Here is a 20,157-nt window from a genome sequence, read left to right on the forward strand (position 1 = left end):
TCATTGTCCATAACAAGCAAATGTTGTGTCTGCACAGAATACTGATACTTTCAAAGTGTTCTATAGCTTTTTAAGATAGGCATCTTGACAGTGTATGTAAGAGTTATTGGCAAATTATTTCTGGTAAGGGCAGAAAATAGAATTGTCCATCAGATAAGTTATCTTTGATCACTTCAGTATCATATAGTTGATTGACTTAGCCACGCCGCCATGTGTTGTCATGATATGGTTATTTCGGGAATCTGTTCAACTGGACGATGGGAGGGGAAATATACACCTTAAAAATAGTTAAGTATCACATGTTTCTGACTGATGGTTTAGGATACACCCAACTTTTCACGAACACCTTGTATTATTACTGTTTGGCATGTTTATGATATTGGTGGTGGGTTAGCCTAGTGGTTAAAGCGTTCGCTCGTCACGCCGAAGACCCGGGTTCAATTCCCCACATGGGTACAATGTGTGACGCCCATTTCTGGTGTCCCCTGCCATGATATTACTGGAATATTGCTACAAGAGGCGTAAAACTGAACTCACGCATGTTTATGGTTTAATCAGAATTTGACAACAGACTTTGTTTTCTATAAAGATTTGTTTATGATTGTTAATTTTTTTTTTTAAAACATACTTGATACCAAGTTCAGATTCTGTTGTGCAGTGGTGCTCAAGTACTTCCTGTTTTTTATGGTTGTGTTTGGTTCAGTGTGATTTTATACCCAACAATATATGAACTCAGGTCATATTGAATAAACAATTGTACTGGGTAATGTACAACTAATAATTAGTGATGATAACAGAACTGGATTGTATTACAGAATGACCATTCTTGTTTCTGTTCAACCACTGATAGGGACAAACTAACCTCACTTGTTTTAAAATGACAAAAGTATGCATACCTTACTTTGGTGCTGGGCTGGATTTGATAAAAAGGTTTGATAGGTTTTGATTTGATATTATTACAGATCTTTAGAGCGCAGTTAAACTTTGATTAACTCTAAATCTCCAGAAAAAGAAATAACGAAAGAGTTTTGTGGTTTAAAAATATTCACTTTGATTAACATTTTTAACAATGGTATAAATAGCTGTGACTTTTGTTTCATTTAGCTTTAGTATGTGACATTTGGAATTGTTTTGTGCTTTTTGTAATTCTAGAAATAACAGAAATGGTTTTTTTATGTCATCTGTCTGATACTGTGTACTTTTATTAACATTGAAAGTTTTACAAAGTGTGTGATATTTGTCTCTAATTGCTTTCAGAATGAGACGGCAACTGCTGATGACACTATGCAAGGTAGGTGTATGACACTCTTCCCAAGTGACAGGTAAAGGAGTAGCCCAGTGGATGAAGTGTTTGCTAGTGACACCAAAGTCATGGGTTTGATTCCCCCCATCAGGGTACATGTGGGAAGCACATGCTCTGGTATCCCGACCATGAATAAGCAAATTCTGAGTTCTCTAAACTGAGAGTGTGGGACAGGTTCAGTGTTAAGTCTCAGAGAGAGGTGGATGGACACTTACTGTTATTATGATCTATACAAATATCACAAATGAAATTTTTCTCTCAGATTAAGTGTTTTGGTTATATCCTACACGTATACTTGCTCAAAAAGCATTGAATCTCAGCTTAATGTGCTAGGTTATTGTCTGTAAATGACTAGTAAGTAGGTAAATGGTGGATTATTAATCTAAGATAATTTGTTGTGATTTGTTGTAATCCACTGATCATGTGTTCAGATCTCGGTCAGATTTTCCCTTAAACATTAAATGTCAATGACCTACTTTTTGTAATGTGGAATTTCCTTACTGCTGCGTGTAGATTTGCTAGCATTATTATGACTTATTATTGTATTCCCTGTGTTTTGAGTAGCCACAACCAAATAACCCAACTTTTGACATTGTCTGCTGTATCTTGTTCATTTCTATTACATTGATTAACATAAACACCAAACCATTAAGTTAGTATAATACTGTTGCAGTGCTATTTCAATAGTCATTGATTTATGTCACACCCAGACTAATGGTTTAGCATATCATGTTATGATAATTTTCCTAAATATGACTGCTCAACATGTCAAGAATTATGGTCACATATTCTGTCAGCTGGAATGATTTGACATTTAACAACAAACTAATTATGTCAGGAGGGCTGGCACCCACTTCAAGCTAAAAATACGCTTGCTCTGTAAATATGCGTAGGATATTTGAGTGTTTGTATATTTAAGGGCTGCTGGTGGACTATTTCTGGTCTTATGCCTACTTTCCAGTGCATGATCAGATCAACTCAGCAAGAAGTACCCTCCTTGTGGAGGTACTTGAAACTCACTGTCAGTTAGAAGTCTCTTGAGGCTACAAAATACATATTAATAAGAAGCGTAATCACATTTCCATGTCATCCGAGGTGTGTAATGAGATATCTGCCCCAAGTGAACATATCTTTTAATTGGTGAACATGACATCTTGATTTCTGAAAAATATTCTGCATTCAGGGACTTAAGACATAATTCCTTATAACCTTATACTCACAGGTTGTGATGGAACTCACTGTTCATCCAATTCTCTCACATGTTTTGTTTAATTAATGAATTTTCCAATTATCTTTGGAAATTATGCAGGAGGTATTATAGATCAGTACTGGCAGACATCTGTTGTGTCTGTTTTTCTTCAAACTTTATTCTACCCATAAAGATCTGGGTTAGAATTGATCTTCAGTAACCCATGCTTGTTGTAAGAGGCGACTGGCCGGATCAGGTGGTTATTTACAGACCGCTACCAAATAGCTGGAACTTCATACTGTTTATACTTTATATGACATATTCAGGTGAGTAGTAGTCAGGATATGGCACTAATTTTTTTTTCTGTGTTTCACCAAAGAAAATCATTTTTGGTGTATGATTTGCTGCTGTCCAATAGAAACCTATGTGAATAGAAACCTAAATATAATCAGCCTTTTGGATACATCTTCATCTAACCTCTACGTTTACTATTGCAATAAGTCAAAAAACAGGTGAGTGTAAGTGTTGATACTCAGTATGTGAAATCTTTTGATGAATTTCATAGTGATTGTGTGTCTTTTGAAGTTTTAGCAGATCCTATTGATCAAAAAGGGGACTAATTATCGTACCTTGTCCTTCATCAAATTTTGTTTGAAAATAGTTTTGAGAATTCAATATGAAACTTCATTTAGCCTTGCTGATGAAAACCCAACAGCAAATTCATAATTTTGATGAATGACATATTAAGAGCCAACAGCAATGTCCAAAATCTAATGTATGACATATTTTGTATAAAAACCTCCAGAAATCAGGCAACAGTGTTTGGCGTGGAGCAAAGCGGCAGAACGGATATTGTGTTCTGGCATGGAATGTAGCTGGGAGACAAAATATTATGAACAAAAAATATGCAAGGAAATTGGATGCTACTGGTGATAAAGAGACCAACAGGGAATATTGGCTTGGCTGTGGGTTACACGGGGTAAAGATGTCAAGGGCTAATTACAGTTCATAAATGTTAAAAAGGGGACAAACACACAGGAAGTGTTCATATTATTCTGGAACATAACTGATGGAGAAATCTGAATAAAGACGAATATGGATGATAAGGTTTCCACAAGTCCTCTTGACTCTTAGAAAGTTCAGCATTGTTTCTGTGTAGGCACTTGTGTACTGATGTTGTCTAGGGACAGTTAATTATTTTATTAGTAATGTAAAACATATGTTTACTAATCAAGAATTGAATAATGATATATGATCAGACTATCTGGTGTATAATTTTCTATGCACTGAAACAATAACACTAAGATTTAGCATTAACAAAGACTAATTTATTTTTGAGCCACCACTCATGGTCTGCTTGTCTGTTGTCCGTTGTGCTTAAAGCAGTGTGGGTGTGCATCTTCTGAAAAAGTTCTTGGCACATATGTTCCCACCAATGATGATACAAAAACTTGTTCTGGTAAATTTTATCTAATTTTCAAAATAGCCTCTTTGACAGTCATATTGATAAAGTATGTGTCTTTGTTGACATGACCGCCTCTGTGGTGTAGTGGTTAGAGCGTCCGCCCGGAGTGCGGAAGGTCGCGGGTTCGATCCCCGACCGCGTCATACCAAAAGACGTTAAAATATGTTACTTGTTGGTCCCTGCCTGGCGCTCGGCATTAATGGGTACAACAAGGACTGGTTGGCTCGGAGTCAGTATAATGTGTCTGAGTGGGGTATTCATGCTTCACTGCAGCATGGTATCTCAGTGGGCTAGTAATATAAAACCAGCTTAAGTCTTGACTAGTACAAGCAGCCGCACATACACATACACACGCATGCACGTCGTCATGTGAGCAAAATATTCTCACTTACGACGTAAAACCCAATTTCACCACACCTCACCTTTGTTGACATAAACCAACTTCATATCACAACATAGCTGCAGTTCACTATCTTTCTTGGTGTCAGAACATACATATGGTGTGTTTTTTGGTGTGTTAATATTTCTCCATGTGGTCTCATATGTCTGACATCTAAAAAATGATTGCTTTTAATCAAGTGCCACAGAATCACCTGCAATGTATCCATTAGAAAATGTATCGAAAGGCCTCATTGAAATCTGTATGCCAACCTTGATTTGTGGTCTTTAAGTATAATAGAGCACTGTGGCAGCCTGGTGGTTACAGTGTTTGCTGAAGACCCAGGTTCAAGTTCCCACATGGGTATAATATGTGAAGTCCATTTCTGGTATCCACTGCTGTGATATTGCTAAAAGGTGACATAAAACCATACTTACACAGTTTATAATGCACTAAACAATTCACACTTCGTGCTGGCAATATCTATGCCCAGCTTGAAAGTGATCAAAGAACCACAGAGCATTTTAAGGCACTTCTGGCCCTTAACCAAATTAAGCTCCCTAAAAATAAGTAGAACTTGTTTCACAATAACAAGCAAGATTCAGGGCCTGTGACGAAAATAATCGTGAATGTTTTACCCTATTTCCTGATTATATGGAGCGTAAATTAAGTCAGAGGTTCAAATGTCTCATGAGGAACTGATATTGTAATTTCTTTCCTTTGTTTAAAGCCACAAAGTACTTGATGAGACTTGTTACAAGTCCCTACTGAGACATCTACATTATCACCTACCAGTCATTGAAAGTCAACCAGCATCTTGTTTCTTCCACCTCTCTTTTTCTGTCATTAAGGAATGCTGTATGAGCCCCCAGGGACAGTTGGAGTAGATTGTAGAAATTGCTTGTCTGGATGTCATGAAGTTTTACAATATCTAACATTATACGAGGCCCAAGACTCTGAGTGTCAAATACATGATCGGGGATCATGTGTACTAGTTGGCCCCCAGGCAGTTGACGACTTGGGTGTATTTATGTTTTGTTTGGATTCAGGACTTTACAGCATTAATTTTGTTGTCTGTCAGTGTGATTATTGATACTTTAGTTGGTTGCTTGTAGTATAGAATGTTTGAAAGTACAATTCAGGAGAGAGTGGGGACCTTCTTTCAAACACATCTCACAGGAAAGGGCTTGGACTTCAGACAGGAAGGTGGGAGTTTTGTGACAAGAATAGTTGATAAGATGAACAGTGGAGACACATGTCAGAATTGGTCTTCAGCAGCCCATGCTTGTCACAAGAGAATGTTATCTGGTGGTCATGCATGGTTGTGGTGCATGTCAGAATTGGTCTCCAGCAGCAGCCCATGCTTGTTTCAAGAGAATGTTATCTGGTGGTCATGCATGGTTGTGGTGCATGTCAGAATTGGTCTTCAGCAGCAGCCCATGCTTGTCACAAGCGGATGTTATCGGGTGGTAATGCATGGTTATGGTGCATGTCATCACATTGTATCCCAGTTGCTCATGTCAGTCACAGGATTGTTTGGTCCTGACCGTTATTTACAGACCACCATCATATATAGTGTTGCATAAATAACACACAAATCAGACTTCGTAGGGGGAAATTCTAATGGGAAAGAGTGTTTACAGGATTCCTGTGAAGATCCGGTTTAGAATTGGTCTTCAGGAACCCATGCTTGTCATAAATGGTGACTAACTTGATTAGGTGGTCAGACATGGTTGACACATGTCATAACAATTATACTGACCGATACTCATGATGTTGATCACTGGATTTTCTGGTTCAAACTCTATTTACAGACCATCGCCATATTGCTGGAAAAATGATGAGTGTGGCGTTTAAAGCAACAAACAAACAAATTTTTGACAGGTTAAGGTTCTAATGGGAAACGTTTGGATGTGTGACCAGGAATCGGGTCTGACATCTGATAGGATTGATTGGACTTTTGCAAGTTTCTCTGAGCATGTGTGCCAAACTAATACTCAAGCTATGAAATCCTAAAAGTGGCTGCCATGAGTATCATCAGATGCAGCAGATTGGGGTGAACCTTTCTCCATTACCCTTCAAAAATGGAAGTCTATCACAGGGTCATGATGCAAAACACTAAGATGAAACCTTCTTAAGGTATCTTTTGCCTTTAATGTTCCATTGAAAATCTACTGACCTCGTCAGCTGTTCAGTGTGAAGACTTTATGACAAAAACATCTTCATGTCTTCTTTTCTTTTACATAGTCAAGAAAGATTAAATATTGCCGTTTAATTGACTGTGGTTATCTGATTTAACTTCAAACAGCAAATTACTTCAAACATTATATTTTTTGTCCTCTTTTTCTCTTTAAGTTTCTAATCCAAAGACGACATTAGACAATGGTAAAATTAGCTTAAGGACATTTTCCTTAAAAAACAATACACAAGAAGCATGATTTTGTGGGGAATGTTTTTCTCACTTCAATGAAGAAAACATTTCTTTCATCTGAAATATATTTAGCATTCCTCTCAGGATGTTGGAAGCCCTTCACATGTTTTTTACATCGGTTGGAATTCATTTAAGAACCAAGAGCTAGAATGAGTTTTTCACAGCATTACCTGATAAAGAAATACCAGCCTCCTTTGACCCTTATTGGATATTTACAGCCTTACAAATTGCCCAAAAAATCAGAATTGGATTGAAATAACTCCATCTCAGTATCAAACAGTAATCACATAACCCAAGTCTGTTAACAATGCCTGGATGAGGTGGAAGGATCTGCAAATTATTTTGGCTAATTGGAGCTTTGAAAGCTTGCATTTTCCCCACGTTGAGTGATTGGTGGGAGTATTTAGATTGATTTGGAGCAAATAACAAGACATGTAGGACAAGGAATCACTCCATTTGTTTGTTTTATGCTTCCTGTTATCTTATTTCTGTGAACTGATAAAAATGTTTAAAATGGAGATTAATTGATATCCCAGTGAATTACATAATAGCAGTGGGTTTTTTTTAAACATGTGTTAATTGAATAAGAATCTGGACTGTTTGGTTCAGAGGTGAAATGTGGATATTTTAAAGCTATATGTTGTTATGATCCGCCCAGATTCATGTTTTTTTTGTCAAATGCATTTTTAGTTCACCAGATTGAAAGAAAAGTAAGCTTGATTGTGTACAACATGCATCAGCTAGAGAAAACATTACAAAAAGCAATGAAGACGACATTTCACATAATTGTTCCAATCAATAACGACACATCCCAATTTTGTTAAAGTGTAAATATTATTTTCAGTGAAATCCGCCCACACGCACACACATATACAATTATTTATTTTATGCTCAGATTTAAAATGTCAAGGTATGTCTTCTTGTTAAGCTCACCTTGGCACCAGTGTAGGTTATAGCATGGTCGTCAGTCCTTTTATTTCATTGAAATCCGCCTGCACGCATGCACAAATACATACATCGATTTTATACTCAGATTTATTTGTCAAGGAAATATCACTCACTTTTATTTGTCTTCTTGTTTAGCTCACCTTGGCATTAGTGTAGGTTATAGCACTGTCCTCAGTCCTGCCCGTGTAACTTAACATTATGATGTCATATTCAGCAAAATTAGCAGCATCAGGGTTTCCTATTACAGTGAACGTTGGGATTATAAGAAAGAAAACAAACACGGGTTTCCTGAATAATGGTCAGTATAATCTTTATTACCCGGTAGATACTATTTTCACCAAACATACTTACGTTTTACATCCAGAACATCCAGATGTTACATCCATTACTATCAGGTGTCTAGTGGTGTGAGTTGGGCCGCGACTCATCGCGGGGGGTCGGCTTATGTACGAAACATACCATTTTGACACTCATTTCAAGGGTCAAGCTAGGGGGTCGGCTTATCTATGGGATCGGCTTATCTACGGTAATATACGGTACACTATGGTTGATTTCTGTCAAAAGTCATCTTTAATTTCCAAGGAATTTAATATTGAAGTCATCCAAGATAAGGTTTGTGAAAATAAACTCAATTATTAAAAATGATCACATTCAAATAATAGAACAGTTTCTGATCTTGTTGAAGACTCTTATTAGAATCAGAACTGATATTTGATTCATTCGTGATGGCTGCAGATTTTAAAAGCATTGCTTCTTTGAAGTTTGCCTGTATCTTCCATTAAATTCATAGACCCCTGTGTATTTCTATGAATAAGTCATTTTTGAAAGTGCAGTTTGATGATATTGATATTTACATATTGATATCATTGTATGCCTCCATCCTTGTATGACTTTTCCAAAGGTATTATGTTTCTTTTCAGTGTGCAATGCTTATTAAGAAACCGATTTACATTGTACAAAGTGACGTACATTGAAATGTCTTCAAATGACTCATTTGATGGTGTTGTTTACCTGGCTAGCAGACTCTGATAGCATTTGTTTGAAAGTTTTGATTAAACACCTTTGTCTTATGTTTCAGATGTGTCTGATGTTCCGACAAAGTGCATCTCCTCCAATGTGACACTTGATATTAATGCCAGTGTTCTGTACATAGACTTTGAAGGCCGATCTGATGGGGAATCAGTCCGCAAAATACTCAGTCAGATCAAACCAAAACAACTGGTGAGTAGACATGTTTAAGCTTGTATGTGTCAAGGAATGCATATGTTCAGCTTCTGTCTAGTGCCCAGCTATACCTTTTTTGTGTCCAATTGTCGTTTTGCTATACATTCGTGTTCTTTGCAGTTTACATGTGTCCACCTATACTTGTGTTCAGCTGTACTTACCTTGTGTCCAATTATGTTTAGGGGTATGATATACTTCTTTGTTCTTTCAATCTTCAGTTGTGTCTGGCTGTACTTGTTTTCAGCTATACTTACCTTGTGTCCAATTATACTTACGGTATGCTATATTTCTTTGTTCTTTCCATCTGTACTTGTGTCTGGCTATATTTGTGTTCAGCTATTTGTATCTTATGTCTATTCATACTTAAGCTATAATTTTGTGTTCTTTCCATCTATGCTTGTGTCTGGCAATATTTATGTTCACCTATACATACGTATCCTATGTCTATTATACTTAGGCTATACTTTTGTGTTCTTTCCATCTATGCTTGTGTTGGCTCGTCACGCCGAAGACCCGGGTTGGATTCCCCACATGGGCACAATGTGTGAAGCCCATTTCTGGTGTCCCCTGCCGTGATATTGCTGGAATATTGCTAAAAAGCGTCGTAAAACTAAACTCAGTCAGTCAGTCTATGCTTGTGTCTGACTATATTTATGTTCACCTATACGTACATATACTACGTCCATTTTATACTTAAACTATACTTTTGTGTTCTTTCCAGCTATACTTTGGCCTGGCTATATTTGTGTTCTGCTATACGTATCTTATGTCTTCTTTATTTTTTGAGGATGGAAAACAGAATTGGAATGTCTTATTTATTCTATTTTTCTCGAAACCCAACTTTTTCACTTTAAGTCTGTAAACCAGTAATTAAAATTTAAAAAAGACTGCACTGGAGCAAACTGAAAACATACATAAACATGACATTTCCTTGTTGTTTTTGTGTTAAGCATTTGAGATATATAGCCCAGGGTTGTTACACACAGTCCCCAAATCCCCACATGCACATCTTGTATTTGAGTGGCTTCATATTAGAGACTTCTTTCTTCCGTTGTCTGGTACAAAGATACTGTCAGTACAGTGTGTTGTCAGGGAAGCAAGGAAATGTTATAACTGTAATTGTGGTATCGTAAATAGCTGTGAATATTAATTAATCCCCCCATGACATGATAAAGTTTCCATCCCTGAAACAGGAATGTACAATTATGGGTCTGAATACCAGATTTGCCCTGATTTTGTTTCTAGGTATGTTAGCACCATATGCATCATGTTGGCCTTTGGTGATACCCAACTGTTGGATATCACCAGACTCATACAAGGGTAGGAGACCTCCATCAGACTCGCTGACTGGGTTGACACATGTCATCGTATCCCAATTGTGTAGATCGATGCTGATGCTGTTGATCACTGGATTGTCTAGTCCAGACCCGATTATTTACTGATTGCCACCATATAGCTGGAATATTGCTGAGTGTGGTGTAACAACAAACCAACCAACCTACATGAAGATGACACTGTGATGTACCTGGAATACTGTTGAACCCAACTCACAAATACATGTTTCTTCATTCTAAATATGATTCCAGCTTTTGATTACCAGTCAGTCCTTCAGGATTCCATACATATCAGGCATTCCTGTGGGACTAAGGTCATGCACATCCAACAATAGCTTACATGTTGTGTTGTTTGGCACAGTTGATATTCACATCCAACAATAGCTTACATGTTGTGTTGTTTGGTGCAGCTGATATTCACATCCAACAATAGATTACATGTTCTGTTGTTGGTGCAGCTGATCTTCACATCCAACAATAGATTACATGTTGTGTTGTTTGGTGCAGCTGATCTTCACATCCAACAATAGATTACATGTTGTGTTGTTTGGTGCAGCTGATCTTCACATCCAACAATAGATTACATGTTGTGTTGTTTGGTCCAGTTGATCTTCACATCCAACAATAGATTACATGTTCTGTTGTTTGGTGCAGCTGATCTTCACATCCAACAATCGATTACATGTTGTGTTGTTTGGTGCTGCTGATCTTCACATCCAAAAATAGATTACATGTTATTATTATGGGATATTCATGGGATATTTATATAGCGCACATATCCACGCAACTAGTACATGCTCAAGGCACTGGTATTTTTTCCCTCGATCATTGGATGTCACTCTCAGCGGCACATCATACTTTCAATCTCAACTCCCTGGGGAGCATACAACTCTTGAAGCCACTAGACGCACTGATGTAATGTGGCTTTCCCATTCTTACGAAGTACCCATTCACAGCTGGGTAGACACATAGTCACAGTACTTTGTCCAAGTTTACTGCACGTTGCTGTACCCGCAACTAGGTGTTTGCACGTATTCATGTGGCCTTCATCTGGTCATATACTTGTAAACGGTTTCGTGGGTTCTTTTAAGTGCACCGGGTTGTGTACTGTACACTAGGGGTAGTGACAACACAGAGAGTCTGCACACGAAGTTGACTCCAAGGTCTTTACACCCGGTCACAGGTGGGCTCGAGCTCGCTGGATCACTTGCCTGGTGCCTTAGCCAGCTCGCCCACCATGCCCCCACTGTTGTGTAGTACATGTAGTATGCAGGTGATGTGCACAATGAACAATAGCTTACCTGTTGTATATATGATGCACTTGATGTTCACATCCAGCAGTAGCTCCCATGTTATGTATCTGTGCTGCAGGTTCTGGTGAGAGGATCAGCGGAGGCAACTGATGCACTGGCAGACTACTGTAAGTCTCAGTCAATAGTCCAGGGCAACATCTTCACACCCAGGGTAGGGGAGGTGATTGATGCCACCACAGAAAGTCACATCTACCAGGTACGTTTTAGTCATAAGTTTAATGCCTTTGAACTTTTCCTTCAATTGTTCTTGCATATTAATAATGTCAAATAAAGAAAATATGGAGTTTTTCTGGAGTTCTTTTTGAGGAACATAATATTATGATCACTTCCGTCAACCAGGTGTATATATGTAAGACTGCCATTTTCATGGTTACAATGATAATGGCAGAATTAAAATAAGACATTTAATTGAAAGAAATACATGGAAAATGAACAGTGCATGCCATGATACACTCTACAGGCCACACATTTTCTGATTGCAATATACTCTGTGCAGGGGATCAAACTGACCCAGCTTAAAGCAAAGCAATGCTAATGAGTTGATCTAATCAGCTTTTATATGACACCTCAAGCCCTATCAAAAACAACTAGTGTTTGTTTTTTTCAAATCTCCAAACATGTTAAAAACTTGAGAGATTTTTCCCCAGCATTACACTGGCTTACTCTGCTCAATGAGATTAGAGCTGAAACTAACTTACAACTAACTACAAGGATCCAAAAGGGAACCTAACTCTAAATGAAGAGAGGTTTCATAGGTAAAGGTATGAAACCCAAGTACCTTTAATCATATCATGATCGGAAAGAGGACACAAAAGATAAGGTTTGAGTTAACCTGCATTAACCCATGGGATCCCCAAGGATTGAAGATGCACAAGATATCTGTGAATCGAATGAAAAGGCTTTAAGCTAGAGTCGATCAACACTATAAGCTGCAACTGTAACCTGCAGGCTTGCTGATTCAGAATTTTAAAAGGGTATAATTGATCTCTTTGATAAAAGTTAAATTCAGTAAACTCCTGGATTTGATAAAAGAAGTAAAGTATCATATTTTATATTCAGGGATATTGCCAGTGAGATATTGAGTTTTCTCGGAGCCAGCATGTCCCAGAGCATTGACCTCTGTCAGAATTCAGGCTGGGAGTTTCCCTGTCATGCATCTATGTAGAAACAGTTACTGCAGATGGATGGCAGTTGTCACATAGTGCTGACTATCCTATCTGGTTTATCTCAGCGGACTCAGTAATGACATTTTGCTGTACTTGTATATCAATCTTCTGTGCTGTTGTCAGTGTTAATCTTGATGTGTAACCTTGGGAACACATCATGCCATTGAAAAACTGGGACAGGTTCCAGAAAGTTGCATCTCTGAACTTCTCATTGTTTGAAATATGGACTGTTATATGTGTCAAATCCCATCTACAATGGCTGTTCACATGTTATTCTTCCCAGAGAGTGAGTGATTATGGTAAGTTAAGGTTTTTAGTCAAATTGGCAGTATTTCAGTCATATTTGACATGGCCACAAGACAGGTATTTTGGACACTGTTTTAAACGGTATGTTAGGGCTTCTTATCTGTGGACATGGGCTTCACTTCTGTGGATGGGCGTCATATATCTGCGGACATGGGTTTCATATATGGGGACAGAGACATCATATCTATTGCCAAAGGTGTCATATCCGTGCACTGGGTTTTCATATGTCGACAAGAGCTTCATTCCTGTTGAGGCCAGGCTTGCTGACTTGTTGACACATATCATCGTATCCCAATTGCATAGAACGATGCTCATGAGGTTGATCACTGGAATGTCTGGTCCATGCTCGATTATTTACAGACCGCTGCCATATAGCTGGAATATTGCTGAGTGCGGTGTTAAACAACAAACAGACCAACCAACAATCCTGTTGCTTGTATGGGGAAAGTTTCTGGTCATGGTTGGCCAACTGTCTGTAAATTGTGTGTGTTACAGCTGAGGATGAGAGACCACCTGGTAACCTCCCTGATGTTTTCCAAGGCCAGAGATATAGAGCTGGCCTGGATAGATGGCTATCTCAATATGTCCAGTGACAAGACAGACACAGGCGCTATGTTTGAGATTGAGGAAGGGGATGCCATGGACCAAGAGAAACGCAAAGGTATGTAAAGCCTAACTTTGCTCCTGAAATGGTGAAAAGTAAATGTAAAGGTGGATGATGCTAGTGGGGGTTCATATTAAATTGTTGTTGAAGTTGACATGAGTTCATGTTCAGAGAGTGAAAAGGTACACTTAATGGTAGGTAAATCTACTGTTAGTTCATGCTCCAGATGGAGTGGTTATGTAAGTCACCATGCTCTGCTGGATATGGCTCAGGATTAGAAAGTAATGCTCCAGAAAATGATTAACAACAACTTATAAAAGCAGAATCCCACAAGGAAATATCATAATTTACATAATTTAAGTGAACCTGACCTCTATGTTTACATCTCAGGGAATTATATCCTTTCTGTCATTCACGCTCACTCACATTTTTCATGACTTGTTCTTGAATAACAGAAAGAATTGTTCTTCATTTCAGCCTTAGAAGATGATAAAGAGGCTCAGGATCTGATCCCTACACTGGAATCCTTTCCACCAACACAGGTGTGTTGCTAGTGTAGATACACTGAAATTGTTTTACTTCTTTACTAGAGAGAATGGTATCAGTCTAGATTGGTATCTAACACCACAGGACCAGTGCTTGAGCCAATTTGAGCAGTCTCTTAACAGATGTAATCTTTAATTCCAAGAATCCCCTTATGATATTCAGTCTTTTATAACCATACCTGTTCACATTTTATACAGTGATGAATGTCTATGATCTGTATCACATTGTCTGCTGTCGCCTATCTTGCTATTCTGTATAACTCAGTCTGCACTAACTGATCTACCTGTGAAGATATGGGTTAGAATTGATCTTCAGTAACTCATGCTTGTCGTAAGAGGCGGCTGATGGGATCGGATGGTCAGACTCGCTGACTTCGTTGACACATGTCATTGTATCCTGATTGCGTAGATCAATGCTCATGCTGTTGATCACTGGATTGTCTGGTCCAGACTCGATTATTTACAGACCGTCGCCATATAGCTGGAATATTGCTGAGTGCAGCGTTAAACAACAACCAAACCAAATGAAAACTCACTCTTCTATTGTCCTGACTGATCTGTAACTGATGTTCCTCTGACCAGGTCCCAGTGCACACATCTGTGTTCATCAATGAGCCCAAGTTGTCCGACTTCAAGCTGGTGCTGCTTCAAGAAGGAATCCCCTGCGAGTTTGTGGCTGGTGTGCTTATCTGTAACAACGCTGTGGCAGTTAGGAGGGTGAGCAGGCTGATTTAAGTGGATTCATTCATTCATTCATTCATTCATTCCATTCATTCCATTCACTCACTCACTCACTCACTCATTCATTCATTCGACTGCCTCCATGGTGTAGTGGTTAGAGCGTCCGCCCAGAGAGTGAAAGGTCGCAGGTTCGATCCCCGACCGTGTCATACCAAAGGACATTAAAATATGGTACTTGTTAGTCCCTGCCTGGGACTCGGCATTAATGGGTACAACAAGGACAGGTCGGCTCGGAGTCAGTATAATGTGTCTGAGTGGGGTATTCATGCTTAACTGTGGCATGGTATCTCAGTGGGCTAGCACTATTGAACCAGCTTAAGTCTGGGTTAGTACAAGTACCCACACATACACACGCATGCACGTCGTCATATGAGTGAAATATTCTTAAGTACTACGTTAAACACCATTTCACCTAACAACATTCATTGGCAGTGTAGATGTGTGCCCCTAAATGTGAAACCTTTGATTAAGAGTTTGAAACCCAGACTTCATCATTTCTCAAACTGTGATGCCTACTCAGCTGTGGACCTGTGCAGTCTTTCTTTCACTTGTAAGACTGCATGTTGTCATTTTGCACATAATCCTGAATTCTAAAGGTAAGCTACAGTGCCTTTTGGCAACAGGCACAGTTTTGACAAAAGTGTGATTCACCAGACAGATACCAGTAAAATTTAATCAGGATCATATATGCTTTGCCAATGTGGGTGTTTTAAGTTGCACAACAGAATAAACTATAAAGGACAGAAATGGCAGATGTTTTCAATATAATTGTGTGAAAGTCAATCCAGAGGCTGCCCCTCGGCAAATTTTCTTTTTGAGCAGTGATTAGTCTACATTGTGTCAGTGGTCATGTATTGTCATAAAGTGCTTGCAGTGTGTCATGAAAACCATTACTATGAATGGCTACAAACTTGTTGGTAGAGAACTTCTTTCTGACTCACTCGCTACTAGACTAACGCTTAGTCTCTGAATATATCTACTTTCGAGAGAAACAAATAAAGCCATTTAGGGGGATAACTGTACTGTGTTTGACAAATTGGGGACGTATACCGGTGGTTATATAGCCGCAAATTTAGTTATATCGGCGACGCATAAAGAAAGAAATTCATTAATGAAATGAGCGGCCCGCTGATTCCTCAACTACGGGCCATTATCAGTTCTGTTGTCAAATGACGTCACAGCAGGTGATGTCATGCTGCATAATGACGTCATAAATCATGTTTCATGATCTAACAGTGTTGGGTCAACGGCCCATTGCGAGTAAGTTGTTTGAACTTAAAATTAAATTTATGATACTGTTTTGTCTTTTTTAACACAAATTCCACCTATTTTAGCTGGATAGGGGGAGTTAATTGACCAATGGCTTCTGCAAATGAAAATGTCCTGCAAAACAGCATCACCCCAATAGTGTAGGGATACATTCAAAGGTTTTGGTGACAGTGTGATAATGCTCTTCATATAAAATATCCATCTGAAATCTGTCCATCTAGTTTTTCTTGAATGCTGCACTGTAACAGAGGGAATTTATTTTAGAAAACATATGATATTTTCTCTCTCACCTTTGATGTTGAGTGATCCTCTTTAATAGAGCACTGAAGTATTTACACATTGTGCTGGGGATTAACCATAGCTTTTACTTTTCAATAGGGATGGTTACAAACATGGTTCTTGCTGAGGCAGCCAGATGTGCAAATGCAAGGTTGTGTTGTCATGGTAAACTTCAGTTCATGGAGACAAGCTTTGATAAAACATCCATCTTGATTTATTTTGTACAGATGTTGATATAGTCAACCTTTGGTTTGGAAATAATCTGCAAGCTTGGATGGGGAAAAGTTGTTGCATTCTTTGATGCTGATGTTTTGGGGGTTTTGTTAAAGGAGAATGAAGAGGATTTTCTTGGAATTGTGACAAAAACTCAAGGTTTGTTTAGTTGGGCATTGAAACAGATATCTTCTCAAGTGCGTAAGTGAAGGGGGTTGTTGTTTAAGAACATATGTAAACCTCCCTCATGCACTCACTGATTGTAATCACTTCCACACCAATCCTTCCAACTGTACCCATGTGGGAATCGAACCTGGGCAAGCAAAACCTTTAAACACTGTGCTTCGCTGCAGAACTTGAACTTTAAATACCTGTGTTGATGTCAGGGCAAAATAGGTTCCCAACACATGTTTGTCTGCCTGATTGTATTCCAAAATGGATATCAGACACCAGGTTTTTTTCCCCCCTGTGGGATTCTGTGACAGAATTGCTTTCCAGCACCCAAAGATTGTTTTTCCTTGGGATTTCTGGACTGCCTGTAGGGACTCGGGAAGAGGTTCCCACCATCCCTTCTCATCCAGCTTGTTTCCACATCGGGAGTCTCCAACAGAAAAGAAACCTTGCAACCTTGTGGGTCTTCCCCTGGGATTTTAGTGTAGAATAGCCCCTTGTTACTCTAGCAATGTTTATTTATGCAGACTTGTTTTCGTCACTATATGGCTGGAATAATGCCGATGTGACGTAAAGCCCAACTCAACTCAACTCAACTTATCTACCAGTGGGAATCTTACTCAGAATATGTCTCAAACACCTAGTGTTTGTCTCCCCATGTTGATTCACAAGCAGAATAGGACCTGAGTACCACATTTCAACAGTTTGACCCAAACATTTTTTTAACATTTCTGGAATATTGCTAACTGCAGCAGAAACACAGTCCTTTTCATTTGACTTTATACATTTTCTACTTTAATAAGGTCCTTATTTCCTTCAGTTGATAGATGGATCATTGGCTGAGCTTGTCTTTTTAGTGGCATTTGTAGGCGTTTAAATCTTCAACAACAACATGTAAAGACAAGTTTTGTCCATGCATTACAGCTTGTTGTTTTGAGACTTTGACCTTTTTTACTTATTACATTGTGTGAGTGTCAGCTAAGTCTATCAGGAATGTACAGTTTTTAAGCCTTCATAGACTCAAATCCAATATAAGCATGTACAGACTAGAAATCCATTACAGTCATGTCTGGACCAGATAGTCCAGTGATTGACATCATGCTCATCCATCTGTGCAATTATGATATGACGGCATTCAAGCTCCTCAGAAAACCTATCAGGGGACATCCTCAAGACTGACAGGCTTGAACAGTTACAGTTATTGTATAGAGGCCTCAGAGAGTCTAAGACCTCATGCTTGCACTCTACAAGTTCACACAAAGTAGATTTTCCACATCTGCAAATCAGGAAGTAACTGTGGCATACTACTGTAATTCATTACAACACATGAGACGGTGGGGTAGCCTTGTGGTTCAAGACCCAGGTTCAATTCCCCACATGGGTACAATGTGTGAAGCCCATTTCTGGTGCCCCCTGCCGTGATATTGCTGGAATATTGCTTAAAGCACCATAAAACTAACTCACGCACACATTATAGCAAATAAAGGATATCGTAAACCATGTCAAGTAACATGCTTATTTCATATGACTTATGTTGAAAGTTGATGACCGTCAGAGTTGTAAGATGAGGTATATGTGTTTCTAGATCAACAGAGTAAGGGAGGAAATGTTGTGTAAACAGTAGGAGTCTGCATCAGACAGACCAGTGGTTGATGTTAAGAGCAGTGTCACACACCATCAGGATAAAATCCCATGCTGTCACCCTGATGCCAAGGCTGACTACCTGTTCCAGTAAACTCATCTCTCATAACAGTGGTGTTTCAGTTTCCAGATGGAGACAATATTTCATCACTGATTACACAGTGCAAAATCTCGTGTTTAAAATTTGCTATAATCATGACACTGGGGCCAATATTGATATGATATGTGCACTCCTTGCTTTCATCTCAGTGACTTTGTAAATTCCTGTTGTGTCTAGTGTGTGTTTATTAAATTACCTTTATGTTAATGAATATACTTGGATAACATTTTGTGTTTCAGAACGAGGCTGGGAGGATACAGCTAGAGGGGGCTCTCTGTGACGACTACTACGTTATCCGGGATCTGTTGTATCAGCAGTACGCTATTGTGTGACAATGTTTTCTGTCACTGATCTGTGAAATGTGGAATACTGTTCCCTTTCTACAAAGTGATCTTGGAGCTCATACCATCGTACTCCTACTTTGACCAAGGCATACAACATTTGTTACAACAATTGTTACAATTGCTAAGGTCACTTTGTGGAACAGGAGCTTCATCACTTGGTAGTGACCCTCAAAAACTGCCATGTCTGCTTGAGGTTGTTCATGTGACTCGGAGATCATTTTTCTCTGGTAAAGAAACATTATCAGTACCTATCATTGGTTGAACGACTTATGTGTTGTATTTTTGTTTTATTTGTCTGATAGGATCATGAATAGGTTTGATTCAAAAGTCATTATTCTCACGTGTATGTTTCTTTCTCGACTGGTGGGAGATGATTGTATTTCGGTTTAGTTTAAAAGGCAAAAAGGCAGTGGGATTTTTTCTTCTCATTAATGTCAAATTATGAATTTATTAATTTCAACATGTACATGTTAAGTAAATGTCATCACCTGTGTCCGTCTGAACTGATGATTTGAACTGAGTCAAAGATTCATTACCTTACAGTTAGTATGTCATTTGTGGCAAAGTATCATTGCAAGTTGTCCTTCATATTTGATTGAAAAGTGTTACAATCTGAGGTGTATCTCGTCAGACATAATCAAAACATGAATTCCTCATTGTCATCAAGACATTGTTGTGAACTGTGTATATAAATCACACTGTCACCAAGGGGTCAAGAATTTTGGTGTCCAGATCTGGAATTTGATTTCATGTATTCATCTTCATGTGTCACAATTTGTTACGCCATCATTCATCACTCGTTAGTTGTTATGGTGACAAACAATTTTTTGCATCAGATTGTAATTTTGAAACCTGAAATGAATAAATTTTACACAGGTTGTGACTGTTTTTGTCTTTTGTTGGACATGTTACCATTTCAGGTGTTTGGGAGAGATTGACCTATTGGGTTCAGATCGACACCCCTTTAATTCACTAAGGACCAAGCATTCAAAATTTCTTAAGAGTCCTAAAGGGTAAAGTCTTCAAGATATAACATGTTTTGTGTGAAAGTGGAGCTGAAAATTGTCAGTTTTCGTTAACAGCACATTCTTTCACAAAACCAAGCATGCCTTTTGAAAGCTGCTAACATGACCCCTTGTCCTTACTGAGTGTCCTTTGACCTCGGATCTCAAACAGAATGTATTCAGGATCA

General features: G+C 38.6%; 1 protein-coding gene across 3 annotated transcripts in view; it reads left to right on the plus strand.

Moving 5' to 3' along the window:
* LOC124275568 (cleavage and polyadenylation specificity factor subunit 2-like) overlaps positions 1 to 19,843 on the plus strand; it is a 188,458-nt gene extending 168,615 nt beyond the window's left edge. For all 3 annotated transcript variants that reach the window (XM_046711149.1, XM_046711151.1, XM_046711152.1), the window contains 7 exons: positions 1,258 to 1,291; positions 8,794 to 8,936; positions 11,645 to 11,782; positions 13,554 to 13,719; positions 14,140 to 14,204; positions 14,790 to 14,924; positions 18,861 to 19,843. In XM_046711149.1, the coding sequence (XP_046567105.1) occupies positions 1,258 to 1,291; positions 8,794 to 8,936; positions 11,645 to 11,782; positions 13,554 to 13,719; positions 14,140 to 14,204; positions 14,790 to 14,924; positions 18,861 to 18,953 (774 nt within the window). In that variant the 3' untranslated portion in view covers positions 18,954 to 19,843. The remainder of the gene's footprint in view (positions 1 to 1,257; positions 1,292 to 8,793; positions 8,937 to 11,644; positions 11,783 to 13,553; positions 13,720 to 14,139; positions 14,205 to 14,789; positions 14,925 to 18,860) is intronic.
* Positions 19,844 to 20,157: the final 314 nt, after the last annotated feature.

The sequence above is a fragment of the Haliotis rubra genome, unplaced genomic scaffold (assembly GCF_003918875.1).
Source record: "Haliotis rubra isolate DU_JTF1 unplaced genomic scaffold, ASM391887v1 Scf20, whole genome shotgun sequence".
Classification (NCBI taxonomy): Eukaryota; Metazoa; Mollusca; class Gastropoda; order Lepetellida; family Haliotidae; genus Haliotis; species Haliotis rubra.